This window comes from Labeo rohita, chromosome 15 (assembly GCF_022985175.1).
Source record: "Labeo rohita strain BAU-BD-2019 chromosome 15, IGBB_LRoh.1.0, whole genome shotgun sequence".
In the NCBI taxonomy this organism is placed as follows: Eukaryota; Metazoa; Chordata; class Actinopteri; order Cypriniformes; family Cyprinidae; genus Labeo; species Labeo rohita.
In genome coordinates, this window is record NC_066883.1 from 19,878,804 (window position 1) to 19,896,882 (window position 18,079).

The following is an 18,079-nucleotide window of genomic DNA, read 5'->3' on the forward strand; positions in this document are numbered from 1 at the left end:
TGTAAATTCTATCTATCTATCTATCTATCTATCTATCTATCTATCTATCTATCTATCTATCTATCCATCTATCTATCTGTCTGTGTTTGAATTGATAAATATATATTTTTAAAATGTAAAGCTAAATGATGATAATAATAATGTTATACCCATGTTTGATCATTTTAAATGTAAATTTGAGAGTGTAAAAAATAATTGCATTGTCAGGTTGAGAATCTTTGAGAATGAAAATATATTAAATTCTGTGAAATTATATAATTCTGAATTGCATTGTAAGAAATTCTGTGTCAGACAAATGTGTGATAATAATAATAATAAGAAGAAGAAGAAGCAAGAAGAAAAAGATAATTTGGCCTACAGTTACACAAACATTCAAATGTTTGGTGTTGGTAAGATTTTATTTTAGGTTTTTGAAAGACGACCTTACCCAAGCTTGATAAAAAATACAGTAAAAACAGTAATGTGAAAAATCATATTGGTAAAATAGTTGCTTTTATTCTAAAATATTTTAAAAATGAATTTACTCCTTTAAATTTTTATTTAGCAGCCATTCGTTTTCAGTGTCACATGATCCATATCATTCTAATATGCTGATTTGGTGGTCAAGAGCATAAAAACAGAAATCTTTTGTAATATTATAAATGTCTTTACTGTCACTTTTACTGCCAATCTCATGCATACTTGCTGAATAAAAGTATTCAATTCTTAAAAATGTCAAGAGCAAACTGAACTGTTTTCTATGTAGAAAAAAAGATTATTTATTATGCTCAGTGTCCTTTGTTACACTGTTAATGTATGTGTACTGCATGCTTTTTTGAAGTAATACAAAATAGATTCTTTGCATTTTTGGAAAATAATGTCTACATTTGCTGTAAATATGCATCCTATTTACGCAATGCAAGGGTAAATAAAGAACTGATGTTTGAATAAGTAGCATTTCTTTACTCAAGAAACACTATGTCTATTAAGGCTATTTTTTCCATATTTGACACTTAATGCACTTAGCCTACTGCCTCAGATGTGGCTGTTGTAATGATGGACAAAACAAAGATCTCCATCATTCGCTGGTTAAAAACCTTGTAACTCCTGCAGTTTACAAAAACCATATCATGACATTTCTGCAGTTTACATCCATGCATGCTTTTCAGGCCTTATTGCCCATAGCACCTTGTTTGTGACAGGTATCTTTTGATAGTGTGAATAGAGGATGAAGTTTTTAAAATATTTCTACCTGAAAAAGTAAAAGTCAAGTGATAATGATTTTATGGTAGATAATATAGCTAGAATCTAATGCTTACTAAATACGCAAATACACAACAACAATGTTTGCCGTATTAAAAAGCTACTTCTGATGTAAATGTTCCTTGCTACATTCTGAAATGTATGTGCTATCACCAGCAAACATAATTTTAGTGTCTAATGTACTGACTACTCATTTTCTTAAATAGCTTTAACAGGAAAGTGTCAAACAGGAAAATTGTTTGTCAATAATGCAAGAGGACAATAAAAAACAGCCCATTTTTCAGTTAAAGTCAGTTCAATGCTGATTCAGTGATGTCGTCATCCAGTTCAGTTATGTTTCCAATAGTGTTTGTACAATCAAAGAGACAATATTGCCAGAGATATACTAGTAATTGTGCTATATTCCATCTCTATATGTTTCATGTGCCTTATAGAGTCATATTTTCATTTAAATACTGTATATTCTACATTAAACATAACCTTTCTTAAAAAAGCCCAGATTTCAGGAAATAAATGAAAGGACATCCAAAATATGGTGGGCATCCAGGACAAGTTTGGCAGACATTGTAATTACCAGTAAAAAGTAAACAGTGAGTAAAGCATGTAAAGAGATCCAATGCAAAAGCCTCTAAAACCCATCTTGGTTAAAAATTAGATAATGATACTGAGTAAATGCTCTCCACACATATGTGTTCATCAAATACTTTCGTCAAATGTGCTAAATCCAGCCTCAACCCATTCAGAAGTACCAGTACTTACATAGAAACCAGAAAGAAATGCTCATTTTGCTTTTGCATCTGAACTCTTCACATGTAAATAAAATACACGCAAAAAAAAAAATAAAAATAAATAAATGAAAACCAGCAAGCAAGCAAATAAATAAATAAACAAATAAAAACAAAACAACAACAAAAAAAGAACACATTTTCACAATTTCTGTTAGTTTGCACTCTGCATTTTCAAAGTTCCTGCCTTAGTTAAACAGTTGTCATGGTTATTCATTTGATTTCATCATTATATTCAAGGGTGTGTGTGTGTGTATGTGTGTGTCAGTTCTCTTTGTGTTTGATTGTCGGGTCTCTGTGTATGTGTGTTGGATGTACTGGTGGAATTACCCTATGGAGTTATTAAAGCCTGTTTACCTTTCTGTCTTCTTTGTATGTTTTGTCTCTTGCCTCATACCCCGTGACAAAATTATGTCATTTATTTGTAAAAATGTTATGTAATTTATTTAAATTTGAATATGATTGAGGCAACACAGAGAGCTAATGTTTATTGACCACATAGACAAAACAAAATAGTTTGCGCTTATTAGAAGTGTTATGACAGTTAGATTGCCTCCCTTGGGCCTAATTAAAGAGTCATGAAATAAACATGTTTTCATCCTGCTTTGGGTTCACTGACAAAGGTAACAAGCAACAATGAGTAGTCTCATGTTGCATCAGTCCTTAGTTACCACTTCTGTACCAGATGCTCCTCCAAAACAACTAAATTACCCCTGCTGAGCGTAAAGAGCTTCAGAAGATGTCAGGCCCCACTTTTTGTTTATTAACTTTATTAGACATAACACACTGCTACTACTGCATTTAATAACCAGCAATCACCATTTGACCTTATTATTTCAGCAAGCTATGACCATTTAAGACTATTATATTAAAGCAGGACTATGGTAGTGATGACACATTTTAAAATAATCTGACAAACATTTGTGTTTTTTTTTTTCTTCTCCCAAACATTAATATAAACATACATTTGGACATGTTAAGCTTCGACATAATACCCTGATAGCAAACATACATCAAGGAGACGTCTATTAGACATCTGCGTTTACATCTGCGAGATGTATTTTTTAGATGGTTTGCTCATCTGCAATACGTCTATAGGACATTTCCTGGCAGATGTCAAATAGATGTCTATTAGATATTGTCAGATTCGCTGGACTGTTTGTGTTGGTTTTGCCCTTTGTCACACCCCCATTGGACCGTTGTGTTGGTTTCTCCCTCTTGTGTCCATATATGGTCTTTCCTGTTCCGTTTCTTGTTAAGTAATTATTGGTTTATCACTCTCACCTGTCGTTGTATTGTTAGCACTCCTTTATATGTTGGATTCTGTTCAGTGTTCAGTTGTCGGATGTTAAAGTTATGTTGGCGTGTGTGTTTCCCTTCTGTGTCTGCCTGGAGTTACCGTTTGTGGATTATTATTAAAGACTTTTCGTTATATTCCGTCGTTGCTCGTCTTACTCTACACAGCTGTGACAGATGTCTTTAAGCTGTTTATGATTTAGAATATTATGTAAAACTGACATCTTACAGACATCTGCCAGATGTTTGTACACAGCAAGTGCTTTCCAGATCAAGCAATCTTTAACAGACATCTTGCAGATGTAAGGAACATTACCCAGATAGCACACATACATCTGCAAGATGTCTGTTAAATATCACTTGATCTGGAAAGCACTTGCTGTGTACAAACATCTGGCAGATGTCTGTAAGATGTCAGTTTTACATACATTCTAAATCATAAACATCTTAAAGACATCTAATAGATGTATTTGACATCTGATCGGAAGCGTCTTACAGATATATTGTTGATGAGCAAACACTGTAAAAAAATACGTCTTCCAGATGTAAATGCGGACATCAAATAGATGTCTGCATGATGTTTGTGTTTCATCAGCGTATGCTGTAATGATGCTAGACCAGTAAGTGATTTAAGAACAGAACAATTTTGTGATTCATTTTGCTTTTCTGGTAACACTTTACAATAAGGCTCCATTTGTTAACATTTAGGACGTTTCCTAGATGTCAAATAGATGTCTATTAGATGTCTTAAAGATGTTTATGATTTAGAATGTATGTAAAACCGACATCTTACAGACATCTGTCAGATGTTTGTACGCAGCAAATGCTTTCCAGATCAAGTGATCTTTAATAGACATCTTTCAGATGTACATATGCTATCTAAGATTAGTTAACAAACTGTAAACAGTTTTTTTTTTCAGTTAAAGTCAGTTTTGCGCTGATTCAGTGATATCATCATCCAACTCAGTTCTCTTCTATTCCAATAGTGTCTGTGCAATCAAGTAGACAACATTGTGGATTATTAAATATCCTCAAATAAGCAAGCAGCAGTGGCAAGGAATCCAATCTCTAGCAGTGACAGAAATGGAGAGAAGAAACCAACCTCAGTACATGGGCCAGTTCTCTTGTGGCCAGGCAAATCTAACATGGTGAGGTGTAATTCCAGGCTGCATCACAAGTTAGACTGTAGACTGGCATCACTCAGAACATCCATCCCTTTCGCTTGAAGACTGGAATACATCACATGGTGAAAGAGTCAAAGATGGCCACAGCGTGCAGAGAACTCTTCTAGCTCTTATGGTCTTTGCTGAGGATTTGTGACAATGGCCATCTAGTTGACGAGATCTTTGCAGGGGATCTGTCTCTAGGGCTCATCTTGCTGTCATGGTCTCCATTGCCATTTAGGGCTGTTGTGGTTGTTTGTAGGAGCTGATCAACCATCTGGTCTGAATACAGACTAGATCCAGGTGGCTATGGCGGACCAGCTAGAATTTGTTTTTTAAGCGCACAGAGCAACCACCTAATAAAGCATTACAATAAGCTAGCCTTTCCGCATTTGACATTGAGAGTATGTTCTAATTTATTAAAAATCTGGTTTTACAAATGTCAGAAACGTCTTTCAAACAAAATATCAAATAGCACACCTCAGTTTGCTAACTGACAATGTAGACCTTACAAAGCAGCCATCAAGTGACAGTGTTCTAGGTTATTACATCTGGTAGTTTATGGTCTGATAATTACCACCTCTGTTTTCTTTTGTCTTTTTTTTTTTTTTTTTTTTTTTTTTTTTTTTTTTTTTTTTAGAATTTAGCAGTAGGAAAGTACTGGTCTTCAATTTTTTTTTTTACCAGGGGCGGCTCTAGGGGTGGGCTAAAGGGTTTGAAGCCCCAAATGTCTTTTGCATTTTGAATGCCTTAAATCAGTGATTCACTGATCCATTCATAAAACTGTTTCTTACTTCATTTCTGAATGGATCAACCGTTTTGAAATGAATCAAATGAATAAATGTCAATAAGACAGTGGCTTGCTGCCATCTACTGGTAATTTTATTGTTACTGTTATTTATGCAATTTGTAAGTGCAAATTATAATAAATTATACTTGTCACTTTTAAAAGGGTTACTCCACCCCAGAATGAATATTTTGTCATTAATCACGCAATCAGTTTTATGAAGTAACGAGAATACTTTTTGTATGCAAAGAAAAAAAATGACTTTATTCAACAATTCGTCACATCCGCGTCACCGTAGCACCATTTTGGAGAATATCTGGTGGACGTGAACTGCGTACGCTGTTCTGTGTCAGCTGCACGTACAAAAAGTATTGTCGTTGCTTCATAAAATTCAGATTGAACTACTGATGGCAGATGGATGCCTTTCATACTTTTCTGGGTCTTGGCAAGAGTATTTACTTGGCAGTGAATAGGACAGTCACAGGCCTCCCGGTTTTCATTCAAAATATCTTAAATAGTGTTCCGAAGACGAACAAAGCTTTCAAGGGTTTGGAACGACATGTGGGTAAGTGATTAATGACAAAATTTTCCTTTTGGGGTGGAGTAACCCTTTAAAAAACACATATTAAAAATGATTATAGCGGCAACATTCTCGGTATTCTTTCTTGTGTGAATACTGTATTAAAATAAGGTAAATAAATAATAATAATAATAATAATAGTAATAATAATAATAATAATAAAAAGACTATTTTTGCACCAATATGTGTTATATATTTTTCACCCACACCTTGCTTTGTGACTGGCTGTTTCTTATAACCAATATTATCCTGATCCTAATCTTTTTGATGTTACAATGCCAAGGAATATGTTATGTCAACTCGAAGTACTAAGCTTTGCTACCCCACTCACCCTCACAGCTATGTCTTGAGTACTACTTGGCCAGTTCCACACATTTCTCATCATCCATGGTCACTGTTCATTGGAGCCCATTATGATCTTTTGTAATCTTTGTCGCCTCAGTTCCACTTATGAAAGAGGCTCTTTGTCAAGTGGAATTGCTTTGTCCAAACGTGGAAGGCTAAACTGAGCTCAGTTTTTACTCAGGTGTTCTTTGTGATGATGTTTTGCGCTATTTTGTTTTCTAATGTCAAAATCATATATGTTGTAAAAATAACCAGCTCTTATTATAGTAAATCAGTTATGAGAGGCTTAAAAACCGTGGTTTTACATGGATGGAAACATTGTGCACAAGATTCGCTAATGCAGACTTCTATTAAGAAGTTCTATTAAGAATAAAAATCTATATTTTGTGTCTAAATTTTAAATAACAAAAAACAAATAATTAGTTAAACAATCAGGAACATTATAGCAGCATCACAATCAAAGTGAATTGGAGAACATACAAGCATATTTTATAGGCGTGGCAAAAGCTGTATAAAGCATAATGTCTGTGGCATGTCAATTTGTCGCATATTAAAAATGGAACTACAACATCTGGATTTGTAACCCTTATTGTAAAGTTCAGTTACCACCGTCTGACAACTCAATGCGCAGGCCTAGTATTTAAATCAGTGGACAGTCTCTTTTTTTATATGAATGCAAGAAATCACAGCTAAATGGCACCATCTTGTGACTGAAAATGGATAGACATGTTACATTGTGGTTAAATAGTTTCACTAACCCTAGTCTAACTAGAAAAGTTAAACTGTAGAATAGCGTATTAAAGATAGGGTATATAATGATAGGTTATATAAATGAAGGCTTTATATTAAAAACTTTTTTATAACCAAGAGATGTATGTAGGAAACATTATTGTTAATGTTATAATAATTAAACTGTCATCATTTATAGTTCTCTGTTTCTCTGTTTTACTTTGTCTAAACATGATTCTGTCAGCAGGTTTAAGCGTAAAATTGCAGTTTCAATTTTTGTGTTGCTAATGAGTTATATTTTAGGGCAGATATTGTGGGAGCTATATTTCTGAGGTGTCGTTTAAGCAGCTCTTCGGACCTCATAAGAATTACATGGTCATCCAAAATAGCGGTATTTATTCTTCATTGCACAATGACTTTCATAAAATGTTCCAGCTATTCAGTAACATTGGAGTAATGGGATACAGTGCACTCTAAAAATAGTTCTTTAAAGGTTCTTTACATGTAGTAACGGTTTTATTTAGAACCATAAACCATAGCATCCTAAAGAGTTCAGGGTTCTTTATTCCCGCCCTTAGATTTTTTTAAACCTATAACTGTCAAAGCACTGGAGTTTCTGGAGTTCAGTGATCCAACTACACTGTCAACACACTCTCAACAGGTAAATGATTTTATTCCTAATAAATACAAACTTAAAATTTTAACTGATATTCAAAAAACATGTTCTTTTCTTGTTTAGTTTTTGGGTCACATGAAAGTGTGAGCAGCTCTGTTAAGCTGTGGAAACTTCTTTCCTCTTCTCCACTAAGTAAGTAACAGAGACAATGAATTTATAATACATTCTGTTAGATTATTATTATTTTTTAAACTATTACTTTAAGATGCTATAACCTCATTATCTGCAGAGAGGAATCGCCACTTTATCACAACAAAATGATGGACTTAAAGGTATCATAGAGGGATGTAAAGATATTTTACTATTTTTTTGTTTTTATTTTGTGTTTTACTTCTTGTGTATTTATATGACGTTCATATATGTATATACATGATGTTCATTTATATGATATTCAGTGTTCACGTTCAATGTCAACTGTCATATACAGCTAATATCTGCTGTTAAGAACACTGATATTTTTGATGAAATTTTGCATGTCATTAAAAAAATACTTAATTCACACATGCTGTTGTTGTTTTAATGTGAAACCTACTGTAAAGTAATAATAATAATAATAATAATAATAATAACAATAATATTTATGTTCAGTGTCCATTGTTATTTAATAATGTATTCTATAACTGTTGTTAGAACAGCCATTTTTGCTACAATTTCACATGCCATTAAAAATTAATTAATTAATTTAAAAGTACCTAATTAACACATGATGTTGTTCTTGTTTTTATGTAGAACCCCTAATAGACACTACAATATATTATAAGACCAGGCAGATAGAGGGGTAAAAACAATATTAATAAATAATACATACAAATAATATTAATACTAATAAAACTAACATTAATGAAAAACTATCATTAAAAAAGTTATTTATAACACCAGATTTATAACTTCCTTCTGCATCAGCATATTTCTTAAAACCCATGACTAAGCTTTGTACTATGGGAGACCGGGCTCTCCCTGACCATCTAAGGGCTCCTCAGACTGTTGATGCTTTTAAACGTGGTCCTAAAACCTACCTTTTTAGCAAAGCTTTTGAATGAATCCTAACATTTATTTCTGTCTTCAATTTTGTAGCACTTTTGAGATTCTCTGTGAATATAAAGTGTGTTATAAATGAAATGTATTATTATTATGTCTTATAAAGCATTTTCAAAGCATAATTCTTTAAACTGGCTGTTCAGTGGACCTCACCTTTAGTTCTTGAGGAAGATCTTTATTCTGAGTTAGTCATTCACACAGTTCACAACTAATTCACAACTTTGGCACTTCAGTGTGAAAGTTAGACCAACAAAAGCAGTGGTACAGGGCCTCATTACCCAAGCTTTCCAGAAGTGCTAGCACAATGTTGCATTAAAACAGATAATAACATTATTTGTAGAGTGAAAAGCCATATGGGACATGAACAACTGACACTGACAAGTAGCAAAGATAACAAACCAGGGAGCTAAACCGAGGGAGGATCACAATGACTCTTTTTCCATCACCAGGACACCTTGACTCCACATGTCTGTGACTCAGTTTTTCTGACGTCCAGTTTAATTTCCGTAAGAATAATCATTTAAAATATTTAAAACTTCAAAAACATTTTCTTTTCTTTTCTTTCTTTTTTTTTTTTTTTTGTTGTCATGCCATGATATTTACCTGTCTATAATAATGTTTTTTAAAGCCTTTACAATATATTTGGAAAACAAGATTGTTTAGAAGCGTTTAGACCAGGGAACTTTCATTTGTTTAATCTTATTTATATTCTGTATTATACTTGTGGTATTACTCACCCCAAGATGTATTACTCCACCCCACTCCCCCCGCCTCTCTCTCTCTCTCTCTCTCTCACACACACACACACACACACTCATTGACGACTCATCACGAGCTGTGCAAGTTCTTTCATGTCCTGCGTGAAAACTTACGTTTGTGAAGAGGAATGAAAAACTGTGGAATAACGCATTAAGCGGTTTAATATGCAAGACCTCGTAGACATCTTCCTTATAAGATGTCTTCATACATTAGTCTCTTTATATTTTTATACGTAGTTAACATATCTGACAAGTCGTTCGGTGAGATGTTCACTTCAATGACGAGCGTGAAGCAAGCCGTTATTGCAGAAAGACAACTTATTGATTATTTAAGAATTTACTTAGAACACGAAACACAAAGACTTGACGATATTAAAAGGTAAGAGAACGCAATTTTACCTTTCATGTAAATATTTATGTATTAAAGCGGTGGTTAATTAATTAAGCAATATAAATAGTTACACCAAAATGTGGTCACGTTTAATCATTACACTAAGAAATCTGTGTTAAAAGTTGTACGACAGCATATTTCCAAACTGTCTATGGTAACAGCAAATACATCAGTTGTTAAAATAATTGTTACATAAAAAAATATGCTTTTATATTTTTGTATTTTCAGTTTCTTCTTTTTGAATCGAATACATGTGTGTTATACATACGTGTTATAGGCCATTTTGTAAATGTATAATTATAACGACAAAATTGTAAAAGGGCATTTCTGTATTATATATATATATATATATATATATATATATATATATATAATTTTATTTATTTATTTATTATTAATTAATTAATTTTTTTTTTTTGTGGTAAGATGACCAATTATACAATTATGCAACTATGCCAACACTGAAGCTGACAGAACATTTTTTAATTAAATCTGACTGATTTTGTTGTTTTACCGTTTTTTTTTTTTTTTTTTTTTTTTTTTAAATAATAATAATAATAAACTACAACCAAATATTATTAATTCTCTGATCTTTTTTTAGATTCTTCTCAAGAGTCACATCACTGCACAGTGGGATATACAATGAGCAATCAGCTACCATAGCTAATCCAATTGTTGCATTCAAACTGGTCAAAAGACTCAAGTCTGAATGGATGAATGTTGTCCATAGCAATGAAGCTGAAGAAAATATTAACGGTAGTTTGCTGACCTTCACACACATATGCAATTAAGCTAAGCCTTGACCCACAGTTTCATAACTGTAACTGTCATATGTTTTATCACTGTACTTTTGGCTTGCTTGTCTCACTTAATTCTACCCCTTCACAACCCCCATTTATTGTTTTCTTTAAGCCCTCAGGGAGGGATACAGGAGGATGGAAGGCAGCTTACCCAAGCTGGAAGACCTTCAGGGGGCAGCGCAGGGGCTGATGAGACTTCAGGATGTGTATGATCTGCGTGTGGAGGGGCTTGTGCGAGGTCACTTCCAGCGAATCACAAATGGAAATGCTGTTGACATTTACAAACCTCTTGTGCCTGATACGCTATCTGGGGATGATTGCTTCCTTGTTGGAAAGGTAGGACACACTGCATTAATTCCAGTCTGCAAAGCATAGCATGGCATTGAAGCTAATCATTTCTTATTTGTCACAAGCTTAACTTTTAGAGGAACTGAGAATCACTACTGCTCACACTCTCAAAGTTTGGAATGTTGTGAATCACTGGGAAAACCTTTGGAAAAATGTGTTCCCGCTTGAGCGTAATGTTACTTCCTGATGTACATTCCATACTGCTCAGTTTTTGTTTCGAATCTGATGCCTCTTTTGTGGTGAATAAAATACCAAATGGTTTACACTTTTATTCCGTCATGCATGACACAAGCCCTGTTTTGTTGCCTTCTTTTAATAAGCACCATCTGTTCTCTTCACCACCATCTGAAAAACTACCAAGTAAAATATGCTGTGCTGCCAAAGATTGGCAACTTCTTTTAACATTCATATAATACATTGAATAACCAATGACTAAATGGCTTTTGACTGAATTGCGTAAGAAGCATTTTGAATCCAAATGTCAGATATGTGGGATGTCATCATCTTTTTTCCCCCTCATTTTCATGACTTATTTGTGTTATGCTACATCTTTGAAAGATTTATGCTTATAGGTGGCCTATGATTTGGAAGATTACTACCATTCTGTACAGTGGTTTGAGGAGGCAGTTCGTCTTTTCCGAGGAACAGATTGGAGTCCAGAAAATGAAGGCACACTTGAAGATGCCCTTGACCATTTAGCTTTCTCTCATTTTAAGGTATGGTACATCTTGTAAAATAAATATGTTTACACCAGGTATTAAGATCCATCTTGGGTGATCTGATCCAGTGTAAACAGGGTCCTAAACAGTCTTGACAAATCACATTTGGAGGTATTCAGAAATATACCATCCTGACGTATTTTATTTATTTTATTTACTGAACTATATAGACATAAAAAACACATTAAAATTACAAAACTAAACTAAGATAAAAATGAAAATGAAAAATATAGAGTTAAACAGGCCCACCAAGTTTCATTCCAAACGGCCTCCGTTAACCTTGTCTAACAGGTGCTGAAAATTCATCGACCAATGGCGGCCATGTTTTTTGAGATACGCAAATGTCCTTGTAGACACTTGTGGCACTTCATGCCAAGACTGTGCACACAGATTTTCATGTTGATAGGACAAATGGTTGTACAGTTATACCCATTTTCCCCATTTTTTTTTTTTTTTTTTTTTTACTGTGACCTCAGACTGAGCCCTTACATAAGTGTTCTGAGTTTGGTGGAGATACCTCATTCTGTTCAGGAGTTCTAGGCATTTTACTAAAAGTGGCCCTGTCCTTTTGAACGTTTTGGCATCCCTTTGGTCGGTGAGTCGAAAGTTCAACTTTTTTTTTTGGATAATTATAGATATTCACTTTCCAGAGAATCTTACTGCACTGGTTTGTTTCCAATCGAGCCAAAAATACCCGAAAATTTCTTCAGGCTCACGATCGAATCTGGTATGCGTTTTGTCCAGCGTGAGCCAAGGATTCCAATGACATTAGACACTTGAGTCTGCGACTGACAGTTTAGGAGTTATGAGTGATTCCGTACTTTTGTTCGCTGTGGCACCTCCGTCAGGCCGATTGGAGCGAGCCTTGGTCACGTTGTCAGCGGTGTGAGTACTACCATCACTCCAAGTTTTAAGTCTCTACAACTTATGGTTTGGTCTGCACGATCAGTTTTACGTGGAGACCGCTGATCTGTGACCATTCTAACAATTACAGTATAGGGTTTCCCCTGAAATGTTCCCCTGTTAAATATTCCCCTCAAAATCTGGACTCACAGGAGATTCATTTCCCAAGTAGATTTAAACAGCAATGTGTCTTGGCTAACCTCTTGTGATTGGATCACTAAATGGATTTTAATACTAGGTATAAAAAGGCCAAAGATTGAATTTTGCAATCTAGTGAAGAATTTGCACTTGCTAACTATTTTTAATGCTTTTTAGACTGGAAACATATCTTACGCCCTCAGTCTCTCCCAGGAACTACTGCTTCATGGTAAACCTCTGCACTCTACTATCAGCCAACAGCAATAAATGAGACAGTGAGAAAAAAACAAAATTGGCCAAAAAGATCCATTTATTTTTTTTATAGAAATATAAATCTATATGTAAAATTCTCTTTCATATTTCATCACAATGCAATTTCAATCTTGTCTTCTAGATCCTATGAACAGTAGGGTACATTTCAATGTGGAGAAGTATGAGAAGCTTCTTGATGAAAGTCCAGCTGTTACTAACCAAAGCTTGGTTTTGAAAAGGCCTGACTCCACCTATCTGAGAACAAGGAATGTCTATGAGAAGCTGTGTCAAACAAAAGGTTCTCAGGTATCATTCCACTCTATGCTCAACAGCTTGTATTCAGACAATGTAGTGTTAATCAGAGGCTAAATCTTGCTATTCAGTACCATGTGTTGTTGAAAGTATTATAAACTACACAAATAAATAATGTTAGCACATATGTGACCCTGGACCACAAAACCAGTCTTAAGTAGCATGGGTATATTTGTAGTAATAGGCAAAAATACACTGTATGGATCAAAATGATCCAAAAATCATTAGGATATTAAGTAAAGATCATGTTCCATGAAGATTTTTTTTTTTGTTAATTTCCTACCATAAATATATCAAAACTTAATTTTGAAAAAATTAAGAACTTCATTTGGACAACCTGAAAAGCTTATTTATTCAGCTGTATAAATCTCAGTTTCAGTGACACTTATGACTGGTTTTGTGGTCCAGGGTCACATCATTTAGCAAAAGAAAAATAATTTAAAGGGACATTTTTGAACAGACGAACTTCCACTAAAGGTCTCATTAATGATATGGTCTCTCGTAAAAAAAAAAGAGAAGTACAAAAAGCAACAAAAGTCTAAAGTTGTGGCAAATCCTCTGTGGAGCTTGGTAGAATTCTTCCCATGAAAGCCTGAAGAAAATTGCACAGTAAGTGAATTACGTCAGGTTTGGATCATGAAGAAGGTCACATGAAATAATGACCTACTTTAAATCTTAATTTCTGCATGACTAGTGGCACCAAATGGAATTTCAGTCTGTTTGTTTTGTCTACTCATTATGTTGGGCAATGACAACTTTGGCTCAACCAATGAGTACATTTGGTGCTTGTCTGCATAATAATAATGTTGTGTCTAATAATAACAATGCATTTTTTTTTTTTTTTTTTTTTTTTGACAGTCAAAGCATTTTGAGAACCCCAGGTTGTTCTGTGACTATTTCACCAATGGAAGCCCTGGTCTACTTTTGCAACCAATCAAACGAGAGCTAATCAGCCTGCACCCTTATGTTGTGCTCTTCCATAGCTTTGTCAGCCAAGCTGAAGCTAAAAGCATCAGAGAATATGCCGCTCCAGGGGTGAGTGCCTTTATGTGGAAACAAACAGAATTGGACATGCAAGGAGTATCACTAAGACTTTTACAAAGATGTGAAAGTAATTTATTTAAAATTAAACAAGGCATTACTAATGATGCTGCATGAATAATGTTGCCTTTAATATTAAGTACAAGCAAGAGAGAGTGTATTTTGGACCAAAAACTGGAATGTTATTAAGTCCTTTACATTACTTGGATAATTTCTGGATTGAGGGAAAATGGTTGGCAAAGACGAGAGCTCTCACTTGTTGCCAGTTCTCAGCTAAGTTTTTCCAGCTTTCATTTTCTAACTTTCTCACTTTCACTCATTTTTCATCTTACTGCTTAAACAAACTATGTATGCCAGCTAGTGACCAGCTCAACATGGTGAGCCTCTTCAAAGTGTCTGTATAAAGCCGGTTTCTCAAGAGAGACACAAACTTTTGTGGGCTAGTTTCTCCTCTTCTTCCAGGCATATTTAACCATACAACATGAGCCAGCCTTTAACTGAGCTGGAGAGAAGATGAAGAGCACATTATGTGAATAAGTCATGCGGTCGGAATCAACTGTTCTCACAGCTCGTCATTTATTCCACCCAGAGTGTTTTTTTTTTCTTTTTGTGGGAGCAGACGGAGCATTAAATCATGTGTTTCCATCCTTTTTTTGCTGGATTAAAACTCCCTGCCAGGAGTTCAGTATTTTTTTCTTTTTGAAATTCTCACAGAAACTGCAGGAGATTATTATGGTCTGATTTTATCTATTTGTATTCTTTTCCAATTCTCTGTCGGCATCTATCTTCAAATGTGTACTTTTGTTCTTTACAGTGATTAAATTATATATTTTATATTTATATTTACATTTAATTTCATGTTTTCCTTCAGCTCAGAAGATCAGTGGTGGCATCAGGAGTAAATCAGACCACTGCAGAATATCGCATCAGCAAGAGGTACAAATAATTTAAGACTCCATGAAATCAAAGTTCAGTCAGCTTATTTATATGCTATTATACTGCTTAACATTCAAAACAAACATATCGCATTGATAAAACTTACAGCAATATATACATATTCCAATAATATGCCATTTTTCCTCTTTTTCCACTTGCTTAGTGTGTAAAGTGGCTCTCACATTACAATGTTTGTCAATGATCTTTCAGTGCATGGCTTAAAGATTCAGCCTATGGAGTTGTGGGCAAAGTGGACCGGCGGATCACTATGGTCACTGGGTTGAATGTGCAGCTTCCTTATGCTGAATATCTCCAAGTTGTAAATTATGGCATAGGAGGACACTATGAACCTCATTTTGACCATGCCACAGTGAGTTACAATAATTTATTTTACACTATATTTTACAAAACATTCACACACATTTACACACACACACAAAAAAAAAAAATCAGAAAAACTGAAGTATTTTCAATGCAGAATTTTCCTATTGATAATTTATATTGTATGTACATTATATGTCATGATAATGTGTTTGTGTGTTTTTTAATGGCAGTCTGACTCTAGTCCTTTGTACAGACTAAAAACTGGGAATCGAGTGGCTACGTTCATGATATATGTAAGTAAATAATAGTTAAGCTCTTGATTGCTTACTTTCATTTAAAAGTAGGGCTGTCAGTTTAACGCGTTAACTTAATTAGTTATGAAAAATAACGCGATTAAAATATTTTAACGCAGTAAAGCATACTTTTTATGCTTTTTAATATTTTAACACAGTAAAGCATACTTTAACGCGCGTTATTTAAAGATTTTGGCTATTTAAAAAAGATTTTGCCTATTTTCACAGTCAATTTTATTTTTGCGATTAATATGCGATTAATTAGATTAATTAATCGACACATCATGTAATTAATTAGATTAAAAATTAGATTCGACTGACTATTCAAAAGACAATATCTTGCCAATGTAATTTGGATTGAGAAAGTAAGTATATGAGTTTTGGAAGCATTCACCAACTAAACTTTTTTTTCTCTCTTTAGTTGAGCTCTGTGGAAGCAGGAGGATTCACAGCCTTTATTTACGCCAACTTCAGTGTTCCTGTAGTGGAGGTATAAAATTCCATACATTATTCTCACAGTCAGATTCACACAAGACAAAACACAACCAGATTTTACATTGCACAGCTTTCAGAATGCTATGTCCTGCAATGCTGAGTGATAACAGATTCTATTGAGGTCAGACATTTCATTGGATATCCAGTTACAACAAAAGCTTTAGGGCTGGGAGTCGTGTTGTTTCAATAAATGAACTGTTGGAAAACCTGACTGATAGCTATCTAGAATTTTGAACTTTCACCTCCAGGCGCTCAGGTTTTCACCACCCACTAAGGGGATTTTATTCCAGCACAACCTCTTGGAGGGGATAAAAGGGAATATGCATTACATACACATTCAAAGAAGATTTTAGACTACATGAACATAATGTACCTATATTGGGATTTTTTCTTTAGTTTTTATGTTATAGGATTTACAGTACCAGCTGATTGGTTACAATAAGTGTATTTGTCATCTTCATTTTTGACATGTTTGCTTTCCAGAATGGTGCTCTCTTCTGGTGGAATCTTCACAGAAATGGTCAAGGAAATGTTGACACTCTTCATGCTGGTTGCCCTGTCATTGTCGGCGATAAATGGGGTATGATTGTTGAATCACATGATGTCTTGTTATATCCAAAGCCACTTACATTGCATTCAAGGTATATATTTGATAAGTTGATTTGATACAAATTCCCATGAATTTAGTTACAGGAATGCTCAAACTGTACGCAATAACTTTGGAAAAGAAGTGTTGAAAATTAAAACAGCAAAGGAAAAATGCAAACCTTCAATTAATGGATAAAGGAGTATTTATAGGATAAAAAAAATGAAAGTTCTGTTATTATTTACTTGTTTACTCTCCTGTTAAGCCTAAAAAACATTAAAGCTGTTCTTACATGTGCTATATTCTGAGAAATTTGTAGAAAGCTGTAGGATTTCTGTGAAAAAAACATACCAATATTAAGATATTAGCCGTCACTGTCTTCTTTTCTAGTTGCCAATAAGTGGATTCATGAGTATGGGCAGGAGTTCCAGCGTCGTTGTAGCCTTAATCCGGAGGAATGAAGAAAGCATCAGACCATTTAAGGTACAAGAGTCAACCCCCTTACACAAGCAACATTGGCAAGCGATGGAATGAAAAGTCGAAGTTGAAAATGAAGGGGGGAGAGATGTCTGCCTTCATGAGTGGTTTGAAACCACAGCCTTAAGGAGAGAGACACATGGATAATTCTTGTGGCTGTCTGAAGAGCACCGGGAAATAAAGAGATTGCCACAGTGTATGTTTGTGTGTGGGTTAAGGAGTGGTTTGGCATGCAGCCCTAAGGGCAAGCTGACCTCTTCCTCCTGCTTTCCAAGATAAACACCAGAATGTTTGATGAAAATGGAAAATGCAGATGTTTATAAGTGCTGTCATCTGTTCTGACAGCAAACAATGTGGTGGGTGTGTGTGTGTGTCTGTATATATATATATATATATATATAAACACATCAAAAAGGACAATAATTTCCTCACTTGGATGTTTGTTAGTCTTGACACACTACTTGTATCCAGTGTAAATCTGGAGTTGCAGAGTAACTCCCTTAAATGTTCTAAAAATGTAAATAAATAATGAAATGAGACATAACCCTTGTTACCTTTTTTTGTAAAGTATTTAATTTACCTCAAAATAGACGTGGTGTTTTTTATGTACAATAGATCGTCATAGAGGGCTACTGTGTAACACTGGCATGATATTAATTCACAGC

The 18,079-nt window shown here is 34.4% G+C and overlaps 1 protein-coding gene across 2 annotated transcripts; it reads left to right on the forward strand.

The window, feature by feature from the left end:
• The first annotated feature begins 9,451 nt into the window (after positions 1–9,451).
• p4ha3 (prolyl 4-hydroxylase, alpha polypeptide III) lies at positions 9,452–17,958 on the forward strand. Of its 2 annotated transcripts, none has more exons than XM_051128485.1 (13): positions 9,452–9,778; positions 10,392–10,546; positions 10,703–10,926; positions 11,511–11,654; positions 12,876–12,927; positions 13,093–13,256; positions 14,121–14,297; positions 15,175–15,239; positions 15,450–15,609; positions 15,794–15,856; positions 16,278–16,346; positions 16,835–16,931; positions 17,328–17,958. In XM_051128485.1, exons 1-13 carry the CDS (start codon positions 9,597–9,599, stop codon positions 17,396–17,398), a joined length of 1,623 nt encoding a protein of 540 aa, XP_050984442.1. In that variant the 5' UTR covers positions 9,452–9,596; the 3' UTR covers positions 17,399–17,958. The 2 variants fall into 2 exon arrangements, with proteins under 2 accessions (XP_050984442.1, XP_050984443.1); XM_051128486.1 differs by having other exon boundaries at positions 15,817–15,856.
• The last annotated feature ends 121 nt before the right edge of the window (positions 17,959–18,079 follow it).

What these genes read in the sequence shown, in the direction of transcription:
- p4ha3 (XM_051128485.1), top strand. Translation starts at nt 9,597, where the DNA reads ATGTCTTCATACATTAGTCTCTTTATATTTTTATACGTAGTTAACATA. An exon ending in CTCATTTTGACCATGCCACA is followed by an intron (nt 15,610 to 15,793) that starts GTGAGTTACAAT and finishes TTTTAATGGCAG; the next exon opens with TCTGACTCTAGTCCTTTGTA. An exon ending in TGGCTACGTTCATGATATAT is followed by an intron (nt 15,857 to 16,277) that starts GTAAGTAAATAA and finishes TTCTCTCTTTAG; the next exon opens with TTGAGCTCTGTGGAAGCAGG.